The sequence below is a fragment of the Pelecanus crispus genome, chromosome 7, assembly GCF_030463565.1.
Source record: "Pelecanus crispus isolate bPelCri1 chromosome 7, bPelCri1.pri, whole genome shotgun sequence".
Taxonomy (NCBI): Eukaryota; Metazoa; Chordata; class Aves; order Pelecaniformes; family Pelecanidae; genus Pelecanus; species Pelecanus crispus.
Genome location: NC_134649.1, coordinates 34,881,961 through 34,909,948, shown reverse-complemented (window position 1 = coordinate 34,909,948; position 27,988 = coordinate 34,881,961). Strand labels below are relative to the sequence as shown.

The window sequence follows — 27,988 nt, the reverse complement described above, 5'->3', positions numbered from 1 at the left end:
TCTCATCATTTGATACAGCCCCTGAGCAAAAGCACAATGATCCGTGGCTGCTCCACTCCACTGTAAGCTCTGCAGGGTCAGTACGAAGCACTTATTTCCCCTGGGTCTCTGCACCAGAAGCAGCCAAGCCTCCCAGACGTGCAGCCCAACCTGACAGTAAAGCGTAACTGGCTAGGTGAGCTGAGGGAAAGGCCAGAGGAGCACTTATTCAAATAATGGAAAACACAGAGCTTCCTATGGAGAACAAAACTCTTGAGCTTGTGGGAGGACCTATGTTGAGGAGCAACCAGCTGATGTCAGACCTGCCAGGCTCAAAAATATAAAGAACGTTAAGTTACCCAGGTGCATGGTAAACACTGCAGACATCATATTGCCATCATGAAAAAGATAGCTTCCAGTTGGTGAGTAATATACTGAGACATCTAAAGCGTGCTGGGAAGCAAGACAACCTTTACTGACACCAACTCCATGGATTCCCCAATAAATGCTAAACATGAGCAGTGAGTCTGCAGCTCTAGATGCTCATGAAGAACTGAGATAAAGAGGAGCTGTGGGAAGGGAAGAGAAATTTCCTTCTCCTTGCCACTTGCCTCCCTAGACAGAAGAATAAGCACCTCTTCCTAGGTGCCAGAGAAGGGCACTCTCCTGTGGCATGTGCAGCATGACAGGTGAGCCTGCTGTCCCCACCTAGCCCTGACAGCGCGCACACGTGCATGTTGAGACACCCACCAAACCATCGGGATCACCAGATTTTCCGCTGTGACCCCGGCAGGTGCACAAAGCACCTCAAAGGTTGAGCCACGCTGATCAGGTGCCTCCCAGAGCTGACAGTGGCCAGGCCTGCAGCCCCTGGAGCGTGTCCCCTCCCATCACAAGCCCCCATGTGCGGGGAGGAAGGCGGGCCTGAACCTCGTGGGCCAGGCGGGTGGAAGGGCAGGCTCTGGACATCCAAGACGGTGGCAGGGAGCCGGGCACGCCGTGGCCCGGCCCCAGGCAGGCAGGCAGAGAGCAGGCAGGGCAGGAGCACAGCGGTTTATTGGCAACACAAGCAGAGGCGGCGGCGGCGGCGGCGGTGGTGGCGGCGGCGGCGGGCCCCGAGCAGGGTGCGGGGCGGCGGTGCTCCGGCGGGGCGGGGGGCCCGGGGCCGCCCCAGGCCTACGTCAGCGTCTCGCCCTTGGTGACCTGCCGGGAAGAGGAAACGCCTCAGCCGAGGCCGGCCCAGGCCCGCCCCGACCCCCCCGCCGCCGCCGCCCCGCTGCTCACCCGGGCCTCGATGTACTCGATCCTGCGCTCCAGCGCCGTCAGCTTCTCGTTCAGGGTGGCCAGCCGGGACCGGCACGACATGTCTGCGGGGAGGCGGCAGTGAGAGACCGCGGGCGCCCGCCCCCACCACCCCCCCCGCCGCCGCCCCGGCGCCCTCACCGAAGGAGTTGAGGAAGTCCGCGATCTTCTTGATGGAGCTGGTGATCACCTCGATGTACTCGCGGTTGGCCCAGTCCTGGTGGATCTCCCGCTGCACCGGGTCCTCCTGCACCGACATGGCCGCCCCCGCCGCCGCCACCCCGGCGCGCACCGCGCCTGCGCGGCGCTGCGCACCTCCCCCCCCTCCCCACCCCACCGCGCCTGCGCGGAGCCGCCCCCGGTGCCGCCTCAGAGCCCGCCCGCCGCCGCCGCCGCCCGGGGCCTCAGGGTTCCCTGGGAGAGGGGCCCGGCCCGGCCGCGCCGTCCTCGTCGCTAGCGTCCGTGCCGCTCCCGCTCGGCTCCTGCGGGGGAGGCTGCCGTCAGAGCCGAAGCTGCCCCATACCCCGCCCCACCCCCCCTCCCGCCTTTTTTGCATTATAACAAGAGTTTCAACCGAGTCGCTCAAAGCGGCAGGCAGCGTCGCCTGGAAAGAAGTACCTCAGCGGGACTGTCTGTGGAGTCCTCCTCCTCGGAGTCCCTCTCTTCAGAGGCTTGGGACAAAATTTCTTCTCCCTAAGTTGAATGCAAAAGACCCGTACTGAGTGTATGTGAAGCAGCCAAAGTGCACTAGGATGGAATGGAAGAGAGCGGCATTTCATCTCTTAAAACCTGCTTTTTACTCAAAACCTGTTTATTTGTTTCGACTGTCCTGTTTCTACAGCGAAAGACGAAGAAAACGGACACAACTGGCTTCTGCTAAAGCCACACACGAGTGTGTGAAGAGGAGTTCAAGTGACCTTTACCTCTTCCCTTTTCGTGCAGTTCTTGCCACCGAGCAGAGGAAGGACACCCCATACCCATTCATTACAAACAATAAAAACTGACTGCTTCAGTGTGACAGCCTTGCTGCAAGGAAGCCCCCGGAGATGCAGGCCCTTGATCTTGAAATAAAACACTTATTTCTGCTGCACTAGACATGACTGTAATACCGTCACATTGAATTTGCCCTTTTAGCTCTACCCGCACACAAGGGCAGAGTTACAGTTGTCTGGGCAAGATAAGCATTGTCTTTTCCCAGGTTTTAATTGCCCCAGGCAGGACAGTGATTCTCACCTGAAGATCCCGATTTTTAAGGATGCCCACCCAGAACGCCTCCTGACAGTGGTTGAACGCCAGCATTGCCTTCACTCGGTATACAAATTGTTCCAGTGACTTCTTCAACAAAGGCACATGGTTGGTCAGTCCAATGTCTTGGCGAATCTAAATATGAAACAGTAAAACCTGACTGTGATTGATTCTTGCCTAAGTATTCCAAGTATTAAAAAGCCATTGGTTACACAGGTTGGGGGGGTGGGACACAATCCCCACAAAGCTTGCCCAGATCATGTAATTTCTTGGCCAAATTCTTTTATAGCTTTTGTTAAAAAATAAAACTCAGATAAGCATTTTGTCTAAGGCAGCAAAATGATCCCTTGCAACAATCCAAACAGCCATATCCACGCTGTATAAAAATAGGAGCCTCAGCTTTTCTTGTGAACCTTAGAGAAAGGCTAGCAACTCCTCTGCGTAAGTCAGATGAGTTCTGCTGTCCGTTGGGAAATTATTTGAAGAATCTGCTTTTCCTTTGCTCCATCATCTCAGCAACAGACTGGTGTCACTTGCTCTGTTCTCCAAGAACAACACACAGCTCTTCACGCACAGATCTCACACTGCTGCCATCTTGCTCATGGCAGCCACAGCTTGCTTGCACACAAACATCTGGAAGCTGCATTGCTGCTGGTGCTGGTGGTGTGTGCAACTGATAATGTTTGGGTAACTCTGACTCGCATACAAGCTACTGCTGGTGAAATAGCAGAGTTATCTATGGAGGTCAGCAATCACACCGTTCCAGTCCAAAGCAAAAAGCAAGGCTACAAGTGGCCAGACTCCAAAACTACCTACCTAGGAAGGGAGATAGCTACTTGCTGATAGCCACAAGCTGCAAACTAATGCTGCAGGGAGTTTCATGTCAGGAAATTGCTGAATTCCCAAGCACAGAGAAGAAAGAATGAGAAAGGTGTTGAATAAGCCACTGCAATGACAATCTTTTCTTGCTCAGTGTCTGGTGCAATTCCTTTACACTAGCCACATGGAATGTGCGTGCACTATAAACTCCAAAGCCAGCTTGTCCAGACCAAAGAAGCACTGGCTTTTGGAGAACTAGGACAGGAGGGAACAGATGGAGTTGCTGTAAGCAAAAACGAGCTGAGGAAGGGCAGCTATGCCAGATATTGTGTGTCATTTAGCTCCAGGTGAGCATCTCTTCCTGCTAGGCTTGGATCTGCAGTACAGAATAGAGTCATTGCTAAACCAGAAGACCTGCCAAGAGCCATAAACAATTATTTTGTGCATAAGTATTTTCCTCTTTCATGAGAATATTTTGTAACCTTCTTGCATTAAGATGCTTGCGTTAGCTATACTCTGAAATCAGATCAGCTTCATTTCTTGGAAGAGTTCAATGTGCCTGGGAAGAGGGACACTGCTTTGCTTCATGTTCTGCCAAGGGGGAATGGGTAACTGCATACCAACAGCAACCTGTTCTCTAGCCTGTGTAACAGGCAGGACCTAGCAATCATCAGCACTAATCAGAACCAAATCAGGGAAAACCTCGCTAATGACACAATCAACAATCACAGTGCTCCCTGGGTCTTGGAACCTGCCCAACTGCCTGCAGGCTGTTTGGAGACTCAACAAAGTACCATGGCATTTACAAAAATCTGTCTCCAGAAACTGTCCTTATGTCTAGCATTAGATGTGTAAACAGAAGAGAAGCCTGGTGTGAAAGAGTAAATGACAGATACTTAGGAAATTATAGGCGAAGCTGATTGTACTGTCTGCTGTGTGATGCTTTTTAAAGATACTCATATTGAGGGAGAGTAGCAAATCTTGGGTAACACTGCATGGTACGTCAGTGAGCATCTACTAGTTTTGTACAAAAGTGAAATCAAGACCGGTTTAACAAATGTTGGTGTCAACTCCTCTTCAAATAGGTATGGAACATTCACTGCATACATTTATTTGCCTAGATTCAGCTGCTGCCTTCTCATTCTTGCAAAAGTGATTTGGCACAGAGACCTAATTGGATTGCAACAGATACAAGAGCAGTGGTAAAACACAGGTGTTCACTAATTGCAGTTACATGCTAACAGGGGCCATGGGACACAGCACTTGAAAATGCTATTCAAGTGCAAAGACAAACAAGACCTTGCAAGCTGCAATAATGTTACCCTGTTTACAAGGTGAATTGTGACTTTGAAAGTGAAATCCTCATGGCTGCTTTAAACATGAGAAGGACTTTTTAGCATCTTCAGGGTTTGTGCCAATTTCCAATTCTCCCCTATGTTGATAGCTGCAATGGCATGTTCTGATCTCCAGCTGACTTTTATGCTCCTGATGCCAGCTCTGGACTAAATTGGTAGCAAATCTAGCCTGGGGAGCCATGCTAATAGCTGGCTTTCTCCCTTCAACTACTTTGGCAAAGCACCCTTCTCGGACATGTTCTTGAACCTCTTAGGAGTCTAACAAGAACAAAGCAGCACACATGAAGTTCTTTCTAACTGCCTTCTCCCATGTGATTCTCTCTTGTGAGAACTAGCTCTCCACACTGTAAGCAGCGTGCTAATCCTTCCCTTCTGTCCTGGTTTCGGCTGGGATAGAGTTAATTTTCTTCCTAGCAGCAGGCACAGTGCTGTGTTTTGGATTTAATAGGAGAAGAATGTTGATAACACACCAATGTTTTTAGTTGTTGCTGAGTACTGCTTATGCTAGTCAAGGACTTTTCAGCTTCCCATGCTCTGCCAGGCGCACAAGAAACTGGGAGGGGGCACAGCCAGAATAGTTGATCCAAACTGACCAAAGGGCTATTCCATACCACATGACGTCATGCTCAATATATAAACTGGGGGGGGTTGGCCAGGGAGCAGCGATTGCTGCTCGGGAACTGTCTGGGTATCGGTCGTCAGGTGGTGAGCAATTGCATTGTGCATCACTTGTTTTGTATATTATTATTACTATTATTATAATATTGTTGTTATTATTATTTTACTTTATTTTATTTCAATTATTAAACTGTTCTTATCTCAGCCCAGGAGTGTTTCTCACTCTTACTCCTCCGATTCTCTCCCCCATCCCATCGGGGTAGGGGGAGTGAGCGAGCGGCTGCCTGGTGCTGAGTTGCTGGCTGGGGCTAAACCACGACACCTTCCTTCCTGCCCCAAGTCTCCTACAGACAGACTGGCAGGCTGGTTGTGTGTTACCACCTTCCTCCCCTCCCTTCGCCCTCTTCCCTAGTATCAACGTAACAATGCCAAAAAGGCACCTCAAGAGGACTTTGAGTAAGGTTTTCCCCTTGTCTGCCTCCTGTTGCTGATTCTTCTGACTTGCAAGGCTTGATCTTTTTCAAAGCTTCTCTCCCATATTATCAATCTGGCATCTATACTTTATGCAAGGTCTCTAAGGTCTTAGCTTGTGTCTTCAGAAACACCCTCTTACAGATGCCAACAGCCAAAGATGTCAAGAACCTCTGTCCTAAAAGAGTATGCTAACCTGATTGACATCCAAGTCAGCCACTTAGATCAAATAATTCAACTTCTGGGCCACTAACCAAGGCTATTTCTCCTCCTTTCAGAGTTTTTGCTTGTACAGACACTGCTGGAAACCTGCAAGTAGAACCTGCCTATGCCCTGGAAAAGCAGTGGAAGGGAAATAAATCATTCTTAGGACGGGAGTTTGTGCTGCAATTAGAACTTATCTTACCTTGGAATGGCCACACATGTGATGAAGTTGTCTGGTGCTCAGCTGCAAGGTTTTCAGCAAACTCTGCACATCATCCTGCAATAAATAAGTAGACGAGCAAATCATTCTCAAAGGATTTTTCCATAAGAGAAACAAGAATAATGAAACAGTATTAGTCCTAGCAATCCTTTCAAAGGGTTATGGGATAGAGATATGATGCACGTATGCAGAAAACATCAGACGAACTGGATTAAGCCATAGGAGACTTGCACTGTGCATCTAAGCCAAGTAACTGGTAACAGAAGTATGACCACATGTCACAAGGCCAAGCACTTTGAACCAAAACTGATTTTGAATCAGAGTTTGGAATGAACACATATCAGTGAAAGTGGGGCAATTAAAATCAAGACAACCTTGTCACATCTTGCTTTGAGTACAACCTTCTGAAATAGGGGAACCAGAGGAAAAATATAAAACATACTGCTAGATTGTGGTATTTGAAACACATCCAGCATGAACTCTGGGTATCAATCCTCTCTATTGAGCAAATTATGTGGCACTTTCTGTTGTCCAGTGGCAATGACTAGATATCTGTTTGATAACCTCATTCCCCCAAACATCCATGAGACCAGATCTTACCTTTGCAATAGAAAGGAGTTATCTATTAGACAAATTGTGAAGACTAAGCTAAAGAATGAGTCTCACTGGCAAAGCTGGATTGCCTTGCAACAAAGCAGGGGGAATAAGTGAACTGTTCTTGCTTGTCATGTAGTGCAGCAAGGTTGGCCTGTCCATCTGCACTCATGCATGTTGTCTGGCTCAAAGCTCCAAGAATTATTGCAGAGACACCAATGTCACTGTCCATCTGGACTGCAAGCCCTCACCAACCTGACTGCTCATGTGAGCTTCCTCCTCTGTGAGTGACACCTTTGTGGTAATAACTTTTGAGGGAGATGGAGGTTGAAAGGGCTTCTTTTGCTAACAGTGAAGCCATCCAACCGGAAGAGTGATGGCAAGCTGGGAGTGATCTGTTTGCTGAGAGCGTGCTGGACAGGCAAGCAAACAGGGCAAAGCACAGCTGAAGACATTAGACGTGTTTGTCATGAAGTGTCGTAAGTGTCATGCCAACATATGACCAGAGACAGGAATCTCCTTCTAGCAAGCATCAGTCATGCTTCCCAGCTGGTTCCAGACAGTCCTGTCTCCAAAAGGCTTACCCTGTGCCTTTTAAAGCTGTAGTCCAGGAGAGGCATGGCAAGCTTCAGAAACACTTCTACAAAGAGACGGCCGTACTATAAAAGAATGATAAATGCATCAGAAAGCAAATTTAAATTCCTTTTCAAAGAACCATCAAAAAGCCAGCTAAGATAATGATACATTCTCTCAAGCTACCCCAGAGACTGTTCTCATTTAGTAAAAGACTATATTCTTGAGAAGGCTGTACTGGAATATACAGGATCAGTAAAGGGTCCCACTTTAATCACTGCAAAGAGAGGCTAGAAGGACAAGGTCTCATCGTTGTACACATCCCTGGTTTTATTCACTAGCAAATTGAGACTAAAACTGAAGTAAACACAAAATGTTAGAATCACTATATGTATATATGAGTCCTAGCCAGAAAAGGGGGAGTTGCAGAGGGACACATGGTCTTTCTGGGCTCTAAGGGAGACCTGGCTGCTGAGATGTATCCTCTCATTTGGAGTACCATGGGGAAAGGAGAGAGCGGAAAGGGTCTATAGTCAGTAATGCCAATTGCAGCAAGTTCGTTGTGGTTGAGCCATACAATGAGGATTAAAGAAGACAGTTAAAGGTATAAGAAACAGTATCTGCTTCTTCCAGAGAATTCAGTAACCACTCTACTACACTGGAGGCAATGATTCAAGAAAGCTCGTAATTAAACTGTTCGCTTGAGTTATTTTGAATTCTTGCTTACCTTCAGACAGATGCTGAGTACAGGCCTGCTGTCAAATACCTACTTGGGCAAGAGGAAAAAAAGAGCCAGATCAGTCCATAAGTCTAAAGGAAACAATGTAAGCACAGCAGCCAATTAAAAATAGCCCTTCATTACCTCCCCTTCATTAAAGTGTGAAACCTGTTCTAAGGCAACATCCATTCTCAAGTTTCAACAGGGAACACCCCATAAGTGCATGAAGTGTAATGGCTGTCAGGCAGAAGGAAGTACTTGGCAGGATGGCTGTTTGGTGATCTAAGGTGCCCCTTTTGCAGATGGCACAAAATTATCTCAACAAGTCTGAAGTTCTTGATAGTTTGGGACCTAGGAGACCTAAGTCCAGCTGATGGGCAAGTAGCCACATAATGGACAAAGCAAAACTGAGATGTGCAAAATAATGTATTTTGGGGGAAATAGTGAAACTGTTACATTAATGGTGCCAGCAGGCAAAAGGCACCAGGTGTCACTGCTCAGGTCACACACAGCTGTAGTCCAACAGCAAACAAAAGAAATAGAACAGATGGTCTCAGCTCCCTTGAAGGCTTTCTTCTGGTATACATTTGTGTATGTATTTTTGCCAGTGACCAATTCTATCACTAATTAGTGAATGTTTTAACTGGCATAGCACACAGGTGTGAGTGAGAGCTGTGAAGGTACCCTGGTGCTGCTATGGATTGCAAAACAGAACCAGCTGGTCCAGCTCTACCCTTTATGCTCTCAAAAGGCATATGGAGCACAGGTAGGACTCCAGTGAATGCTGCTGTATAGAAGAATCCAGCTCAATTCACCAGAGCTCATAAGCTGGACTTGAAAAAGCTGGACTTGCCAATCATCGCTTCAGATATGATAAAAGCAAACAGTAGTGATCAACCTAAGCAAGGAGAAAAGTGCAGCTCTATCTATTGCCTTCTGCCCAAAAAATCATCACACTCAGTGACACTGAATCTACCAACTCCAACACTGATGGAAGGGAATATTTCATCCAGTGGGGCTGGCCTCTAGAGTTCATCACCACAGGATGACATGAATTGTCAGCAGGATTCAAAGGAAGATCATATGTTACCATAAGAGCAAGTGAAGCTGAGGGCTATCAGATAAGTACTGAACGCAGGTTACAGACAGGAATCCAAGCCTCCTGCTGTTCAGAGTATTGGCCTGCCTTCAGCTGAGTACATCAGGAAAATGTTTCCTTCTATCAGATGTTATTCCAGACCTACCTGAAGGGTTTCTCCCATCTGCCTTTCCACAGCTGGTAGTGGACTCTGTCAGATACAAAATACTGTACTAGGGAATTGGGGTGTTTGTTCAGTCCTTTTTCAGCACTTCCTTACATCATCCTGTGTTTGTGCAGACTTATTATTTGTGTGAGAACTATGTTAGTAAGATGTGCAGGCTGTAAGAATTAAGTACTATTGAAGTGAAAGCTAAATGGAAACCCTTGCACGCAGATTATAACTGGCTTTATTTACCACCTCCAGGTTGTTCCCCTAGTCAGCCATACCTCACGTTTTTCCCTTGTGCTCATGAACCTAGGTACGCTGGGCTTTGCTGGGAATCTGAAGGGAAAGCCAGAAAAATGACCAGAACCTCACCTTGACCAAGTTAACGAGGATATGGAAATTCCGCACAGCAATGTTCCACCGCAGCAGCTTCTCCAGTTGCACCTAACGGGATGCAAGGGGACAATAACCCAAGGTGGTGTAGTTCCTCTCACCTTGCTGGATGCTCTCAGCATTTGCTGTACTCAAAGCATTGTTGTTGTTGTTGAAGACAGAGGAACAAAGCTTCACCACAGGCAGATTTATCAGAGCAAAACCACTTAATGGCAATTCCAGCCTGATCAGTGCCCACATGGCTTAAAATGCTAAGAGTTAACACACTTCCTTGCTCTCAGAGCAGCTCTTGGTTGCAAAATAATTTTGTGCTCCCACACAGGCATGCAGGCCAACTGCACAGCTTAGTATTTTGCCAGTTACTACCTGTTTTCTGGTTATAGCTTCTGCTGGATTTACTGGATTTTTGACATAGTACAAACCAGAAAAAAAGGATGCTTCTTTTATGCTACCCTGTATATTAGTTTTGGCTGATGAATGAAGCTGTCTGATTGCATTTCCTAGACAAAGTTCAGAAGTAGATTCCTTTCCAATTTATACATCTTTATTGTACTGTACAGTTTAACTTATGTCTTCTTCCCCTCAAACAGTTCAGTGCACTTATTTTCCTACCTCACTTGAGTCTGATGGTTTCCCAGCTGGGATGCTTTTCACTGAACTCTCTAGCTGAGCCATCATTACTCTGAAGAAAACTGGGAATGTCTGCCTGTGGAGAAAGTGAGAGCAAAACTAAAAGCCAGCTCTGAGCATCTAGATAGGCCTTTTGTCCCCAGAACAATGTGGAAAACTTGAAGGTTACCCAGCTGGGCATCCTTCTTGATAGGAAATCACAGGAGATTGACCCTAGGACTCATAAGCATGTCTACCCCAGCCCCATTGCCCAAACAGATGGAGAATCCTGGAAAACCACTACCACTTCCCCAGTATGAACCACACACAGACACCACCCACTTCTTCGTGGCTCTCAGGGTGCACAGCAAAAGGTTTGCAGCTCTCAGCATAAGATGATTTTGGTAGTTCCAAAGTGCAGAAACTTTGGCCATCCCTGCATAAACTGTGCTTCCAAATTCCTGTGGTAGGAGCAGAAACACCCTGAATCCATGCTTCCACATTCCTATGCTAGGAGCAGAAACACCCTGAGTGTGCTTTTGCACACTGGATACCCACCCAGGACTGCCTACAGCCACCTCAGGCCTCTGAGGCTGACTTTTGGAGTGCTTTATACCACCATAGTAGCACAGAAAGAGGCAACATACCTGACGACAGACAGCAGTTCATTCTCCAATTAAAATGGCTCACAAATAATAAACTCAACATTGTGTTAATGCACAAGGACATTTCACCTTGACATAAAGCTAACCATGTACTAGCCTGTTGCGTACTGCCAAAAGAATGTTTACAAATGCCCAGAGTAGTCCAAAGCAGTACTAGCATGAAACCATAATAGACCACAAAATAAGAAAATTAAATATTAAAAAGCAGAAATTGCCATTGTGCATCTCATGACATTCAAAGTTTCTATTGATATAATTACCTGCTTAATGTAGGATAAGTAGAAGAACATCCATCTTTGGCAGAGTTGACCAGTTCAGGAACACCAACACTGGAGATTTCTTCTATAGCTTTCAGCATGTTATCTGTGTGCTCCAGGTAGACACTAAATCCAAAACCAGCTTAGTTCATCAGTAAATATTATGCAGAATAACACAGCAAGATCTTGAACACTGCCCTACCTGCAACATGTGGCCTAAAATTGTCAAGCTCATTCTTATGCCAAAGGCAATCATATGTAGGAAATCCAAAGCTATACTTGGAACTGTCACAGTAATGTCATTAAAAGCTACCATCATCTGAAACAAACCTGAATTTCCTCATTCTTGTATTTAGGAAGGACAGCCCAGGAAGAGGAGGAGATGGAGTTGGCCTTTATGTGAGAGGATGGCTGGAATGCATGGAGCTCTGCCTGAGGATGGGTGATGAGCCAACTGAGAGCTTATGGGTAAGGATGAAATCACCAACCAATATGGGTGGCATTGTAGTGGCTGTCTGCTATAGACCACCTGGATCAGGAAGAAGTAAATGAAGCCTTCTACAGACAGCTAGAAGTAACCCTATCTTTGTAGGCCCTGGTCCTCATGGGGGACTAACCACCATGATACCTGCTGGAAGGACAACACAGCAGGGCATAAGCAATCCAGGAGGTTCCTGGAGAGCATCAGTGACAACTTCCTGACACAAGTGACAGAGGAGCTGATGAGGAGAGGTGCTCTGCTGGACCTCACACTTAAAAGCAAGGAAGGGCTCTTTGGGGAAGGTTGAAGACAGCCTTGGCTGCAGTGACTGTGAGATGGTGGAGTTCAGGATCCTGAGAGAAGGGAGCAGGACAAACAGCAAGATCATAACCCTGGACTTAAGGAGGGCAGACTTTGGCCTCTTCATGGATCTTCTTGCTATGGGGCAAGGGCCTAGAGGGAAGAGGGGTCCAAGAAAGCAGGTTGATACTCAAGGATCACCTCCTCCAAGCTCAAGAACAGTCCATCCCAGAGAGCAGAAAGTCAAACAAAAATGCCAGGAGGCCTGCATGGATGAACAAGGAGCTCCTGGCAAAACCCAGACTCAAAAAGGGAGTACACAGAAGGTGGCAACAGAGACAGGTAACCTGGGAGGAATATAGAGACACTGTCCAGGCATGCAGAGATGTGGTTAGGAAAGCCAAAGCCCTCCTGGAGTTGAATCTGTTGAATGTGGCAAGGGGTGCCAAAAGCAATAAGAAGGGATCCTCTAAGTACATAAGTAGCAAATGGAAGATTAGGGAAAATGTGGGTCCACTGCTGAATGGGGCAGGGGCCTGGTGACACAGGACATGGAAAAGGCTGAGGTAAATGTTAAGGGACTGAATGCCTTCATCACCTCAGTCTTTACTAGCAAAACTGGCCTCCAGAAATCCCATGCCTTAGAGTGGGGGTAAGTCTGGAGCAAGGGAGACTTTGTGGAAGAGGATCAAGCTAGGAAATAGCTAAACAAACTAGACATACATAAGTCCACAGGCCCTGAGTGCTGAGGGAGGTGGCTGATGCCATGGTGAGGCTACTCTCAATTATCTTTGAATGATCATGGTGATTGGGAGAGGTGCCTGAGGGCTGGAGGAAAGCAAATGTCACTTCTATTTTCAAGAAGAGCAGGAGGAAGGACCCAGGGAACTACAGGCCAGTCAGCTACACCTTGATCCCTGGGAAGGTGGTGGAACAACTATCCTGGAAACCATTTCCAGGCACATGAAGGACAAGAAGGTGACTGGGAGCAGTCAGCATGGATTCACCAAGGGGAAGTCATATCTGAACACCCTGGTAACCTTCGATGAAATGACTGGCTTGTAGATGAGGGGAGAGTAGTGGATATAGTCTTGCAAGGTTTTCAACAGTCTCCTGTAAGATCCTCATAGAGTAGCTGTTGAAGTATGTGCTGGATGAGCAGACGGTGAAGTGGACTGAAAACTGGCTGAACAGCCAAGCTTAGAGGGTTGTGCCCAGCATGGTCCTGGGCAGACTGCTCTAGGTCACCCTGCTGGAGGAGTTGGGTTGGAACAAGGTGACCTCCAGAGGTCCCTTCCAACCTCAGCCACCCTGTGATTCTGTGATTGTATTTCACCTAATACCCAGTCCTGCTCTCCTTGACTTCAGTGAGAGCTGATTTGCTTTCAGTTTAGTGAAAAAAAACCCAGACACTTTGGTCCAAATCCACACTTTCATGTGTATGTATGCACGCATACATGTATAGATGTGTTGATGTAGACTGACAAGCTATAGTCTAGCAAACATAAGGTCCAAACATGCTTCTACGGCCAATGGTTAACAGAATTCTTCCTATTGCTCGCTGTCTTTCAATGCTGTAGAAATAGTGCTTTAGGCCAAACTATCTAAGTATGAGGTTTATGATTGAGAGGTGTCATTCCTCTGCAGCAACAGTAATTAGAAAAAGAGTGTCTTGGCATGCTTGAGACAATGGCTTGAGCCTTACCAGAGCAGAGTATGCAGTGCACTGTTGAACTGGCTGCCCTTCTCTCGGTCTCCACCAGGCTTTATCCATGACTGGCAGAGGAATTGCTTTGCTAGTGAAGCTGTAAAAGATAAGGGATAACCTACTGAAGGAAGAATCCAAGATAATATCCTTCTTCCATATAAAGGCAGTGTGTCCAAATGGCTTTTTGAAAGATCACAATATGCCTGAACTTTGGTGAGTCAGAATGCATTTCCCCTAAAAAGCAGTAAGGCCACAAGGACATACATCGTGATCACAAAACACATGCACATCCAGTGTGTTCCTGGTCTGGAATACCTTTTCACATCAGAACTGTGATCCATCTCTGGCCATTTGTCCCTGACAAACTTATGTTAAGACTTATTTGTTTGGTAGCTCCTACAGTGTGCCAACTGTTTGTTTTCAATTAGGCAATATGCAACTCTTAGGGCATCCATTGCTAGAAATGGAATTCCAATAACAAGTGGCTTGACTTTTTGTCCACAGCACTATAATAATAAATGTGAACAGGCAAGTTTAAAGTTTACAGATTTCTTAAATCAAAACTGCTAACAAACCTGCTTGTCTCTTGCAGAAATGTTTAAAACCACTAAATTGTTAGTTAAAATTGGTTATTCCCTGCCATATTCAGCGGGCAGTTTCCCCAGTGTGGGGCTGTTTAAAATAGTAAAATAATCTCAAAGTAGGGAACTTACAATTCTGAGTGGCTATGAGGATCTGGGAGGGACAAATTCTAGAGGTGTCTTAGTATGACAAGGTATGGCTGAGAGAGGTGACCGTCTGGAGTCTTTATTTCACTGTGTGACAAAGTGGAGACCAACTAGTTTTCTTGTATATTCCCTGCAAGCATGCCTATGCCTTATCTGCTTGAATGCTATTCCTCTTACAGAACGGGTCCTAATCCATGAGAAGAGCTCTCTTAATGGAAAACATTTGTTGCATGGGGTTAAGAACATACAGGTTTTCCTCTCTGTGCCCTGAAGTAACAGCTGTATTTGCAGTTCATTTCTGTAATTTTTGAAAATGAGCTGTCACAGTCATGTGTACTTGCACTAGGAACCATATCAGATTAAGTCTATGATCACCTCCACAATCAGTGATTAAACTGGTACCAAAATTGAACAGCAGGCTTGTTCTTAGAACTCTTAAAAGCAGTGAAGCTCTGATTTTTAAAAACACCAGTTAAGAGAGCTGCAGTCTGCCTTCCTGCATGTGACTGAGGCACAGCAAAACAAGTACCAAAGAGGTTCCAATATGTTTACTGCTGTTCCTTTATTAATAGCTAGGACTGTTCATCCAGTGAGATTACTAGGATACCAAAGGGAAACCTCTCCCTCAACAGATGCACTCCAGAGATAGAACCCAAGATTTACAGGCAAAGGACAGCACGAAAACTAATCTGAGATTAGAGGTTCTTCACACATTACCCATTTTCTCTTTCTTCCAGCCAGCCATTGGTTTCTCAGCGATGGCAATCAGAAGCTGAGTGAGGATGAACGCACAGTGGAAGCTGGGAACACTCTGCTGGAAATTCAGTAGGTAGTGAAAACTCTCACTGGGGATAACAGGAAAGGGAAAATGTGAACACAGTGTAGATAGGGTAATCTCCTAGAAACACATAAATAAAAAGGAACTACTAGACCATCTCAGATCCAAGGTCTCCCTAGCCCAGTATTTTGTCTGGCAGTGCCCTTCTGAAGGAGCAGTCAACCACTAGTAGATAAAAATTCAGTCACTGAGAAACTCCTCTCAAACCCCAGTCGCTCTAAGTCTAGCAACATCTTTATACACTGCTTTTGCCTAGTGTTCCTGTAGGCATTTGAACTATCCAGAACATACTAATTTCTTCTGTGAATCCTACTAATCTCATCTCAAATAGCATACAAACAAATGAGATCCATAGATTAATGCATATTTTATAATCCAGTAGCTCCTTTTCATTAGGTTTGACTGCACTGCCATTCAATTAAATACAAAGCTTTGTTTTAAGCTATTGTGGTCTCTATGAGAGGTCCCAAACACACGTTTACCCATCATGCCCACACAAACCAGAGAAAACTGCTTGAAATTCATCCCTTGCAGAACTTGGGAAATACTGCTTCTACCTTATCAGCTCCTCAAGAAGAAGAAACTCTGTCTCTCCCGGCTTTAGCCTGTCTGCAAGCACCTGGAGAGCTGACCTTAGCAAGTCAGTATTTTCATGCTGAGAAAAACCATTCCTGAGAGGGGGGGAAAAAAACAAACAAAAAATCCAGTTCATCATCAGACTAGAAGGAAGAGAAGTATCAGATGTAAAAGCATATCTGGGCATATTTTTGCAACACAAAAAACAAAGAAGCTGGATACGCAAGAAGAGCCCTGTAATATGAAAGTTACAAGGGGTTTGACATTTATGAATCCAGTTCGAGTGCATCAGCAGCACAGGCTATTTGTCAATGAAGTACACATTCATCCTTTCCCATTGGCAAAAGGAATTCTTTCATTGCTCAGGATGCAGGCAGTGACAATTTAGCAAAGGATGAGGGGACTTACTGGGTAAGAAATTCCAAGATCCCTAAGCAGAATGGAAATTGCACAACTAGGTGTGCCAGTATGCCCCTTATGCTGGTCTTGAACCAAAAGCACATTGAATTCTATTCAGTTCAGTGCTTTGTCACCTACAGCTTTAGTTCAGCTCAGGATCAGGCAATGAAGCTTGACATAACTATAAAGAGCTTAAAAGTCTCCAACCACTGCAGTGTGTTGTTCTGCATGGCTGACAGGCCACATGCTGGATACAAACACTTTCAAGAAAAGGAATGAGAAGAGGAAGCAATGAATCGACTTTGCTCACTTAGGCGACTACATACTTTTTTGTTTAAACTCACCAAGCAAATAGGGAGCGAAAAGTTACTAACAGCTGTTGGTAACAAGAAGACATCAGCTGGTGCTCCTGGATGTTCACTCTTGGTTCATCTTCCACACCCTGATTTTGTGTAACAGCTGCCTTTAATACAGAACAAATAATTCATTAAATGCTATTCCAAGGAAAGATAACAGCACAAGAACCCATTTCCATAAATTCCATGTTTAAAAAATGTGAAGAAAACAAAGCAACTCTCTTTTTCCCACAAACAAAACTAAAAATACTTTCAGAGGTGACAAAACTTGACAGTTTTTTGAGTCAAAATTGCTGCCTACTGACCTGGAAGTAGTTGTGCATGTTCTCCATGTGATTACACAGTGGCTTTAGTAGCTTGACTACACACATAGCAACTTCCTTGGGGGATCTCTGACACAGGTGGGAAAAGCCAATATCCTTGTAGCCTCTTTCCTGCAGCAAACTCAAAAGATTAAAGTCACTTCATCAGCCTCACTTGAGAATAATTTTGCATCAAGCGCTACCTCAGAGTGCTTCTGAGGAGTGCAATTCCTGATGCCATACACTCTTGTCAGGAAGGATCACAGAGTAAGAAAGTTGGCTTCTGCTGAACAACCAGCACCAACTCAGACAAGTGGATAACATTTGATGAAAAGAATAAAACTGATGTGACACATAGCTCTTTTATAGAATCATAGAATCATTTAGGTTGGAAAAGACCTTTAAGATCATAGAGTCCAACATTTTACTCAAACACTAAGAGAAGGCAGTCTCTACACATAGGAATCAAGATAGATATAAAGACAAGGAGAAAGAACACTGAATATGATGGAGTCGATCATGTTGTAGTGAGTTTCTCATAGTTTAATGCAGTGGGTCACACATGTTTACTTCCCTCCTGAAGGCATCAGCCAGGAATGCAAGAAGTCACTGCACTCCGGGTATTCTTCTAAAGACTGCAGAAAAAGCAGAAACATGGATCCAGCAGCTTCTGTTGGATGCGGCAGCTATCTGGCCTACCTAACCTGAGCTGCTTCTTGAACAGCAGAGCCAGTCTCCCCAAGGAGGGCTAGAAAATGGGTCACTTGAGTTTTGAGGCTACAAGGCCTCAGTCATATACCCTTTCCTGAAACATGCAGAGAACCAGGTGCTGCAAACACTTCAGCAAGGGAAGTGGTACAAAAGTCTCTTTCGAAAGAGCAAGTGCTGCTCTAACACACAGTTGGGTATCAGACTTCCATTTAACTGTTAGGTGAAAATAATTCTGAAAAACATTTCTCTCAGGAAAGGCCTGGAGGCCACTGATGTGCTCTTCCTCAGCCCAGGTCTAGACGCATTGGCTGCTGCTGTACTTGCCTTTGGAAAGGGCACTCTCCTTGTGGAGCCCGGGGTCAGCACATGTTCCAGCTTCCAGCACAGGTCATCCAGAAGGAAGCAAAGTTCAGCAGGCCCCAGCTGCACAACTTCACGAGCCTGCAATTACAAGAACAGTCAGGCCCAGGACCCAGACTCAACTCTAGTGCCTTGAAGCTCAAGTTCACTCCCTCCATTTCTAGTTATGACTCCTGGCTTGGTTAACCTCAGCCAGGGACCTATAAAACCCTAGCATCTACCAAATGTCTCCCTTATTGCAGGTATGGGGCATTGGTTCTGGTTACTCAAAGTGAGAAGCAAACCTGGTGCTCTGAACATAGCTGAGGCAATGTCAGTAACGCTTAACTACTGAAGAGGGAAATGATTTATATACAATGACATTGAAAATAAGCTTGTAAGGATAGAAAGAGGTTTAAGCCCAAGAGTCACAAAATTCACCAACTGAGTCAACAAGTAATTTGAAATAATGCCACATAGCCCAAGAGACTTGTCACAGTCTTCAAGTTGGCCTGTTACCCACAGGCACAGAGACAGCTGTCCTTGGAGCAGGCCAGGCTGTACTCCAGCTTGCCATGGCCTTTTCACAGTTTATGAACCTTACTGTAGCCTAACAAAATTAGACTCCAGATGGGCTCAGTCTGCCTACAAAGAGGGTAACAAAATTAAGCACTTCTGCTTTCCACATTGATAACAATGCAGTTGTATATAAGCTCCCAGATGATAAACAGGACCCTGCCCACTGAGGGCACATTCACGACATCAGTCCCACATTTGTGCCAAGTTTCCAATCTGCTGATGCCTGGAGACACTTGCCTTTTTGCACCATGGGCTTTACTTCAGTGCCGTAGGTTCTTTTTAATAGGCAAGCTGCCTCTTGGTGTATTTAACATCCTACAGCTAGGCAGTGTTCAATATTAAAGTCCCTTTCTTTCCTTAGGTCTATACATGCTATACTGTATCCTTTTTCCTTTTATGCAACGTTTGTATTATTTTGTTTTTAACGTTGCTACACTACATGTCTGCTGTTCTCAGGACAGTCTTTATCTCAGTGCCTTGAACTACTTTGGTTTCTTTGGGGGCAAATTCTCTCCTAGTACATAGTTCACAGACCTGGACCAACACATCTTAACATCAATCTGTCCGTTTTAATGGAACAGAAAGAGCCAAGGCCTCTGAGAGAGGCAGTTCCACAAAGTTTTATCAGTATGGTTTTATGCTGTTGCATTCACCTCTGTATGCATCTCTGTGTCCAAGACAGACTTTGTCAGCAGCCCACAGTGGAGTACAGTGAACACTTCGAGGTCTAACTCTCGGAAATACAGGCGATAGCTCTGCAGCTGTGCCAGAGGATTTCCTGCGTCTCTCTCAGAAGCAGTCTGAAAAGTAAATAGCAGAATTAAGGTTGCAACCTGCCAGACTGTAAGACTTTCTAGCTCAAATAAAGCTATTTCTTTCACACAGATTTCTATATTTTGTGCCAGGTTGAAAAAAAAGACTAAGAAGAATTCACAATAGCTAGTAGAGAGACAAGCACATAGAATCAGAAGCATTTTCATTTTGGACTGTGCAAGTTACTAAAAATTTTCTAGAAAAAAATAATACTTAGGAAACTGGAATAATTTTTGCTATCTCCTTTCTGTGAAACCCTTTCTGGACTTGCACCATAAGCACCATGAGAGATGAAGGCAAATGTTTTTATCTTTGATACATACCAGGATGGTAAACTATGGGATGCTCTGTTGCCTCTGGTTGACAATCTCTAAGTTCTTAGAGATTCACTCCATGCAACCCTGTCGCAGGAGCCGATGTATGTTACATGTGGCTCACAACAGGATTTCTGTACACTACCACCATGGGCAGGGCATGGCATCTAAGGGCTCGTATGGGACCAGTGCTATAGTTAAGTAAGAAAGATTAGATACATTCCTTCCCAAAACTATTTGAGACTTTGCTTATTCTCTGTTACTTAAGTGACTTTGTTATCATATCTGACTCAGTTATCATATCTGTACAATATCAGGGAAGTAGAAGCATATTTGCCTGGCTGAAATTGATAAAATGGACTCTGAATAACATTTATTAGTAACAGTGGTAGAAGTGGGGCCTTGTGGGAGGCTATGAGACCCCAGCCCCCAGGATGCTGAGCCCGAAGGTGGGCGCATTCCCCTGGCTTCTCTTTCAGCCAGCACAGATCTTGCATTCCAGACCTGATGACAATACTGTAAAAGCTTATTCAAAAGAAGAAGAAATAAAATCCAATAATTCATTAGCTGATAGGTTTGGGAAATAGTTCTTAGCGTGTGATGAAAATGGATAATTTTAGATACCTTATCATGAATACATTGATTAAATACCTCAAGGAAAATTTGCAAAATGAGGGCCCATGACTAAAGCAGACTAGAATCAGTGGGAGATACAGTCCTTACCAGGGTTTGTATTTTCCAGATTCATCTCACAATTTCTGACCTGATTCTAGGAGTGGCAGGTTATTGCAGTAATTTGAGAGATGGGACACTGGCTTAAAAAGAGAAAACTTCTATACTCTTAACCAGAGAATAACTAATAGTATGATTGATAATCCTGCACATTTGCACTGCCCTGAACCACACTGCCTGCTGGAGAGTGTCTGGCCTCTGCAGCATATGATTTTCAAAATTCAGATGGGAGGCAAGTGTCAGAAAGCAGAATTGAACTACTTGACTGTGATTAACTTTTGAAATGAACAACCCCTCTCTCAAAGCTTCTACTTATGCTTCTATGTCATCTTCCCTAGTCTGTCTTTCTTGCAAGTCCCCAGGGGTATACACCTACCCTATCCAGCTCGGAGAGCTCAGTATCAGGCTGGTTTCCCTCAGAACTGTCATCTGCTTGAGAACGATCTGCAGAGCCGGCTTTGCTGCCATCAGTCTTTTTTTTCCTTCCTTAAAGAGAAAAGCAACTTCAGAAACAAAGGCTACACTGCGCTCAACACTAGACAGCACTTGCAGCCAGGGAAACAGCACAGGTTGCACTTTAATCAGCCCTAAGAAAGCATGGAGCATGCACAGGTTGTGTGTCATCCGTAGCCAGGATCACGGTCCAAAAGAGAGTCAAATACATTTGGGGCTTCCCCACAACCAGCTTCTCTTTTATAAAATCACAGTAAGAAATAAAAGCGAGTCTCACTGTTCTTACTGCAGTTTAAACATTATGAAGTGATTGCAAAAATGAGTGGGACATCATCTTAAAAAAATGCTTGAACGAAAATTTAATGTTTTTTCCTCAGATACAGTATTGAGGAAGGAAGAGGACCTGGAAAAGGACGATAAGACACAACTACAGAAGGGACTTGCAGGGATGCCAAGCCAACAGCAGTGTAACTCAATGAATTCCTTGCAATGGTCTTCACTGCTGACAACAGTAGGGAGATTCTCATACCTGATGCACTATGTAGCAGAGAGATCAAAAAATTTTCCAAGTAAATTGCACAGGATGTATTAGACCAAACAGACAGCCAATAAGTTACCAGGGCCAGGTGTGAGGGGGAGAGTGAAGCCTTCCCCTTTTTGTTGGCAGCAAACTATTTAACTTAGCTCAGCTACAGTGAGATGCTGCACACCTAAAGGAAGAGCAAGGTTGGTGTCAAAACTGTATGTTCTCAAGGCTGTGACCCATGATCACAGTACTCACTGATTTTTTTGTAGGCAAGACAAGCTAAGCTCAGGAATCTCTTGGTCTAGTCTGAGCTGGGCTTACTAGTCTCAGCACTTACTTCCGCTCCTTCAAAATAAAGTATCTCAAGTGATGTATCCTCCTCTTGTTGCAGAACATAGTCATAAATTTCCTTCTGCCTTAATCACTCCTACGTGACAGGTCCAGTCCCTGCAGAATGGGTTTGGCCCAGGAGAAAAGGGCGCTCTAATCTGTGGCCTCCTCCAGTTGTTTTCATTAAATGGAATGTGAATTTTTGTCCACTTTCAGTTTGCCTTTGTCTGCTCAAAGGCAGACATGTTCCTAGGAAATGTTAATCTAAACTAGAAATAGAACTAGAGACAGAAAGAACAAAGCAAATCTACTTCAGCTTGAAAACCTGAAAGGCAAGTTCTGTTTCTTCTCTATGGGAGCTAGCAATGGGAAAGGCTGAAGGAAGCATTTCCTTGTGCAGTAGAGCCATGACAAATTTCCTAAGAGATCAGTTACGTACAACCTAAAGGTCAGGGATTTGCAAGGCAGCTCAAGCCACAGGTTCAGTACCAGACAATTGCACAAACCCATCAAAGGCAGAACAGCTTACTGCTGCAGAAAATACTTTGGCAGATGAAAACAGTCAATGAAAGCCCTGGATTTTCACTGTTAAATGCTAAGCATCAGTTTTCCCAAGGAGATAGACTATCCAACACCTGTTTGGAGTAGGATATTTTTACATCTCCACTTCAGTTGCAACAGGAGTTGATCAGATAAGATTTTGAGCTAGATGGACCTTGTCAGGAACTCTGTGCTTTATGTACACACAAGTGCAATGGTTGCAGTGCAATACGCCAGTCAAACACACATCATATCTGTTTGCTTAAATGTTTTAAACTTTCTTTACCATTCCTTTTTCTCACTGGACCATTAATGGATGGTACGGCCTCCAGGGCTTCAGAATCAAAAGTAGCTGGTGGTGGGACATAGCCAGGGGTTGCTGAAAGAGCCAAAATGTAGAAATTGGGTTATTTCAGCTCCTGAATGACAAAATACAGGCAAGATACATATCTAGAGGAAGTACCATTATGTTTCACTATCCTGGTGAACATCCTTCTGCTCTTATGCTGAGGTGCATTTAGCTCCAATTAGCCTTATCGTATGTCTGCACTGCACTGCAATTACAGCTCTTCCCATTCCTCCAGCCAGGGAGCATAACAAGTGCTCAGCTGTCCTTGGACATCTGTCCGTGTTGGTGAAGCTTAAAGGGCAGTTCTAGCATGTCTGAGCCCTTTCCATGCTGGCCTTGTGGTGCGCTCGGAGCAGCAGAAAGGTGTTGAGGCTGCACTTTATTTAGGATGAAGTTGGACTGTTGGTTTACAGACACAGCTCTTAATGGATAGCTTGTGTAAGGGTATGTGGAAGGTGACAGTGTATTCTTCATTAAGTTTATCTTATCAAAGACCTTTTCAATGTAAAAGGAGATAATAAGTAAAGGAAGAAGCCATAAACAAGGACAGACACAAACCTGGTAGACAAGGGATAATGGAGACAATGCCAAAGACCAAAAGTCTCCAGTTTGTAAGTGATGGGCCATTAAGAAACGCCAGGCATGGCTTTGGGAATGGACACCTGGACTTTGTAACTGATAAGATGGGAGGAAAAAGAGGAAATTGAGGATTTGGGATAGTCTGATGGCAGGGAGGAGGGTAGAACTATTTAAATTAATGAAGGAATGTGCGGGGAAGTGGGGTGGGGAGGAACAGAGAGGGGAATGGACGGAAACAGTGTAAAAGGGACATGCCATGAGTAAAGCACTGCTGGTCAGTAGAACTGTCTGATCAGTACACTTGCCTGACTAAATCCTGTGCCTGATCACCACAGTCTATCCTATCTTCTTATTAAGTACTTTCTTAACCGTATTTCAGTGTAATCTTGCTATCCTGTGCGTGTGTGCATGTGCACATGTGCACGCGTGTGCCACAAGGACTACATGTCAGCTACTGGTGAGACCTGCAAGTAAACACTGGGTCAGCGACTAGAGTTGGACCACCCTGGGCCTGAGGTGCCAGCAACTGGAGCGAGCGAGGGTCTCAGTGTCAGTAGTTAAAGGTGCTATAGTTCTTGGGAGCATCTCTACAGGTCACACAGACTTTGTGTCTGGAGCATGTGCCTGTGAGATGAGTGTGTGTGTGCATGTCTGTTTGCTAGCGAGCAGCAAGCGGGAACAGCCTGTGAGTAGGGGATCCATGGAGCAGATTAGAGGGCCTGGGATTTGGGCAGGCTATTGGGCAGACAGAGGGGCTGTGCCAATACTTGTGGGATCTCCAAATGATCGTGTGCTTGTGACTCTAGTGTGTTGTTTGTGTGCCTTCACTAGTGAACTTCAGTCTTAACCAGCTGAAGAGCAGGATGGGGACTTGGCTGTCTGTACTTATGTTTTATGCAAGTCCTAGATATAGGTGCTGTTGAAGGTAGCACCTTGTCTGTGGCAGTCCATGTAGGTGTGTCCATCAGCCTGGGACAGAGACCCCAGGGTCTCCACACTGGGCTCCAGTGGTCAGGCAGGAGGCATTCATGGGCTAGAGCAGCTGGAGGCATCAGATGCTTATAACATTCCTTAACAGCTTGTTACATCCTGAATACTGGAGAAACACAGTTTCTTTAGGATAGAGGTTGGTTTACTACAGTATCCACCATACTCAGGCAGCTTCTGCCAAGTCTGCCTGGGAACAGTCAAAGACATGTCACTGAGGAGGTGATTAAGAAGGGCAGTTTGGGCTCAGACAAATTGAAAACAATAGCTGTCCATGCATGAAATTTAGGCCACTGTAAAAATGCAGTATGTGTTACCATATACTTCCTCCATTGATGTTTAAGCCAATCCCTTTCCACTTCACAGCTGGTGCAGGCCCAGAACGTACAAATGTTTGATACTCACCTGCCAAGCATTTTCCCAGCACAGTCTGCAGCTCTGTGATGTTCTGTAATCGAGTCAAAACTTTCCCCTTCATCTCGGCGTCCTGTTGCTGGCAGAAGGCATTTACAACCTAGAGATACAAACCAAACTCACTGACTTAGGGAGATTTGTACCCACTTTTACTACTTTTCTTTTCTGAATAACATCCTCAAGTCCTGAATAAGCACACAACACAGCACAAGTGGCCCGTTTGACCAGATCCAGACTGCATGAACAAAGCTCTTCAGAAGCCCATGAGAACATGGACATAATTGGCGCAATCTACAGAAGGCAATAAAGCAACACCTACAGGTCTAATGTTAACTGAAGAAGCGGATTTAGCAGACGGCACCTTGCCAGGTTTCTGTGCTGCTTGTGGCTCTGGAGATTCCTTGGCACTTCCCAGGTCTGCCAGGAAAGAGGCAGTCCTGGGAGAAGAGCAGGAACAGGGAGGACTGGGGATGTGGATCTACACCTTCTCTGACATAGCTCATGTTATCAGAATAACCCCAGCAAGGAACATTCCCATCGACCATCAATGTTAGCAAATCCATGGTCCTAATCATTTGAAGGCACTGCATTTCACCCTTCTGTAAGTTCACAGAGGTATAGAACAAAGCACACAATCACAACTGAATTTGCAAGGGACCTGTGAAAGCCTCTAGTCCAACACCCTGCTCAAAGCAGCATTAACTAAACAGGTTGCTTAAAGCCTTTCCTAGTAGAGCACTGAGCGTCTCCAAGAAAGACACAGCTTCTCTGGAAGTGCAGCACAACCCTTCTGTTAGGTAACAGAAGACCATAGTAAAAGACTGCAACATGCCCTCTCCTCTGGCTTCCCCTCTCCAGGCTGAAAAACCTCTGCTCTCTCAGCCTCCCTTCATATGTCACGTGCTCCAGCCCCTCATCAGCCTAGTAGCCTCCACTGGACTCACTCCAGAATGACAACAGGAGCCCCAAACTGGACACAGTACTGCAGGCAGGGCCTCACACATGCCAAGCAGAAGGCAACAATCAATGCCCTTGACCAGCTGGCAACTCTGCTCTCCAGCATGGTGAGACTGACCTTTTCTTTCTGATGCCCCCTTCATAGTTTAGACATGTATTAGCTCAGAGTTTAGACATATATTTGGGGTTTACAGCACCCTCCCTGCAACAGCAAAACCAATTTTCATACACCAAAATGTGCCAGAGTGTACAGACTGCAGGTGAGTAGCAGGTGGAAAACCCATATCAGCAAGGCAGTCTTTAGAGCCTCTGTCCAAGACAGCAGAGTTGCTGCTAGCAGCAGGATAAAGGATAAATGATAATGAAGAGAAAAACATGGAGAGATCACCAGGACCTTGATGGAGAAGGTTTCCAAGAGGCAAGACTCTTCTTCAACAACAATTTGCACCCCTGAAGCCTAAGGTTAGTGTTTGTAAGTGCTACTCCTCAGTGACACTCCAGAACCCGCAGACAAGGCTCTACTCACCTCACGAAACCAGTTGAGAGCATAGAACAGGAGTGAGCACAGAAATTCCCGTTCCTGCTTGGACAGAGAGTCCAGCTTCCCTTCAACCTCCAGGTCAGTCAGGTACAGGGGGCAACCTGGGACAGAGCAGGCAAAGAACATGTTGGACTGGGTTTGTTACCCATCCTTCAGTCTTCGCATGGACAAAGTCTCTTAGCAAAGCCTGTATCAGTTCCAGTGGCTATTTGGAGTAAGCCTTGTCAGCGACTCCATCCCCAGACAAAGCAATAGTCTCCTCTGCCTCCCTTCCACTTTGTGGGCAACAGAGCATCTCAGCCTCCTTCACAAACTGCACAATTCTTCCTACAACTGCAGGAAGTCTTTGCAAATCTGGGACAGGAACAAGGCAGACAGAGTCACTCTATAAAAGGTCTATTTCCCATACCTAATAAGGCATCAATCTCCTCCAGGCTTCCACTGTTTTGCTCTCCAGTGTAGAGCCTCAGCAATCGGAAACAGGGTGACAGACATATTGGTGACACTACCCTGGTGAAAAAAAAAAAAGAAAGAAACCCAGAAATGGAGTGGGTCCTATGTTTTATATACCTCCAGGATGCCCATCACTTTTCCATTATGCCTTATGTCCTCCCCATGCTACTTTGCCTATGCCTTCTATTTTGCTTTTTGCAAGTCCCAGCAACACAGAAGCCTTTTATTATTTTTAACTTTGATGCCCTACTGTTTAATTGGGTGTTTTTCTTTCTTACCTGCTTCCTGTTGCATTCTCCAAAGAGAAAGCCCACATTATTCAGTCAAATTTTGCTTGTGGCTGCATGTTTGTGGTTTTGCTCTGCAGCACAAGTCTACATTGTCAAAGTACAACTGAAGGTGAGAAAGAATCATGTACTGTTGACACACACCAAGTCCTTGGTGACTCTCTATTTGAGAATCATTGCTCAAAATATTAATTTTGCCACCTCAAAGTTGCCTATCTATCTCAATATGGCATTCAATATCACCATAACACTGGAAGAAAGAGCTACTATTCTCATGTGACAGATGGGAAACAAGGCAGATGCAGCATGACTTACCCAAGATCACCTAAACAGCCTGAGCCAGAACAGACCCAGTTCCCTGCCAGCTTATGCCTCTAGACCTATCTGAATATGTCTTAACAGCAAGAGAAGGAAAAGAACAGTGGAAACCAGTAAATTCTCTGACCAGCTCCTTATCAGGCACTTTGGCAGGCAGGGCTGATAGCAGTGTAGTGCACCAAATGAAAACAATTCCTTTAACCGTGGGATGACTGCAAAGGTAAGTGTCAAAGTACCTTTTACTTTGGCTACTCGGACCATCAGTGACCCTGCCAAGCTCGCTCTGTGACACCAATGGTAAGAGGTTAATAGCAATTGCTCCCTGACTTTCATCTTCATCCAGATTATACAAGGACTTCACTGGGAACAAGAACGACCTGCAAGGAAAGACAGACAAGCTCTTGTTGACAAACTCAGTTCTCAGTGACAGAAACATTATAAATACTTAGCCTGTGATTAGCGTACCCATCCACTGTGGGGTTGAGATCCACCACAAAGTCACTGGGAAAGTCCTCCACCAAACTCTTCCCAAACTCATCCTATAAAGAAAGGAAAAAAAACCTGCTCAGCAAAGGGGCTTAGTGAAGAAAGCTTCAACAGCAGCAGCGGAAAATGCAGAAGATAAGGCCAAGCAATAGTATCTTGGAACAGTCACAGCAATGAAGCCCACTGCCTGCAAGGAAAGCCAAGACCTGCCTTTAGAGACAAAGCCAGGAAACATTGCTAAGTATGCGCAACCAGTTTCTTCCCTGCTGTTTGGACATGGGCTTGTCTACAAGTTCCACAGTGCTGCAGAGAGGCAGAGCAGC

At 45.4% G+C, this 27,988-nt stretch overlaps 2 protein-coding genes across 2 annotated transcripts in view; both read right to left on the bottom strand.

Moving 5' to 3' along the window:
* Positions 1-1,148: 1,148 nt before the first annotated feature.
* Positions 1,149-1,545, bottom strand: BRK1 (BRICK1 subunit of SCAR/WAVE actin nucleating complex). The gene is made up of 3 exons (XM_075714479.1): positions 1,423-1,545; positions 1,264-1,346; positions 1,149-1,182 (listed from the first exon to the last, which is right to left on the bottom strand). The coding sequence occupies exons 1-3, from the start codon at positions 1,538-1,540 to the stop codon at positions 1,156-1,158; spliced, it is 228 nt and encodes a 75-aa protein (XP_075570594.1). The 5' UTR covers positions 1,541-1,545; the 3' UTR covers positions 1,149-1,155.
* A 140-nt stretch (positions 1,546-1,685) lies between these two features.
* The window catches only part of FANCD2 (FA complementation group D2), a 51,718-nt gene continuing 25,415 nt past the window's right edge, over positions 1,686-27,988 (bottom strand). Inside the window, exons 21-43 of the mRNA XM_075714694.1 lie at positions 27,645-27,718; positions 27,416-27,556; positions 26,531-26,631; positions 26,107-26,222; positions 24,615-24,723; positions 22,581-22,673; positions 20,822-20,931; positions 19,240-19,386; positions 17,993-18,109; positions 16,961-17,089; positions 16,644-16,762; positions 15,882-15,995; positions 15,204-15,331; positions 13,756-13,855; positions 11,273-11,395; positions 10,351-10,444; positions 9,718-9,789; positions 8,108-8,146; positions 7,392-7,466; positions 6,196-6,270; positions 2,515-2,661; positions 1,900-1,974; positions 1,686-1,763 (exon numbers count right to left, since the gene is read on the bottom strand). Coding sequence (XP_075570809.1) covers positions 1,686-1,763; positions 1,900-1,974; positions 2,515-2,661; positions 6,196-6,270; positions 7,392-7,466; positions 8,108-8,146; positions 9,718-9,789; positions 10,351-10,444; positions 11,273-11,395; positions 13,756-13,855; positions 15,204-15,331; positions 15,882-15,995; positions 16,644-16,762; positions 16,961-17,089; positions 17,993-18,109; positions 19,240-19,386; positions 20,822-20,931; positions 22,581-22,673; positions 24,615-24,723; positions 26,107-26,222; positions 26,531-26,631; positions 27,416-27,556; positions 27,645-27,718 — 2,376 coding nt within the window. The remainder of the gene's footprint in view (positions 1,764-1,899; positions 1,975-2,514; positions 2,662-6,195; positions 6,271-7,391; positions 7,467-8,107; positions 8,147-9,717; positions 9,790-10,350; positions 10,445-11,272; positions 11,396-13,755; positions 13,856-15,203; positions 15,332-15,881; positions 15,996-16,643; positions 16,763-16,960; positions 17,090-17,992; positions 18,110-19,239; positions 19,387-20,821; positions 20,932-22,580; positions 22,674-24,614; positions 24,724-26,106; positions 26,223-26,530; positions 26,632-27,415; positions 27,557-27,644; positions 27,719-27,988) is intronic.

Excerpts from the sequence above, each read along its gene's own strand:
- BRK1 (XM_075714479.1), bottom strand. The coding sequence starts at position 1,540 with ATGTCGGTGCAGGAGGACCCGGTGCAGCGGGAGATCCACCAGGACTGG. Across the intron at positions 1,347-1,422 it reads GGACTTCCTCAACTCCTTCG|ACATGTCGTGCCGGTCCCGG; the intron begins GTGAGGGCGCCG and ends GCCTCCCCGCAG. Across the intron at positions 1,183-1,263 it reads TCGAGTACATCGAGGCCCGG|GTCACCAAGGGCGAGACGCT; the intron begins GTGAGCAGCGGG and ends TCTTCCCGGCAG.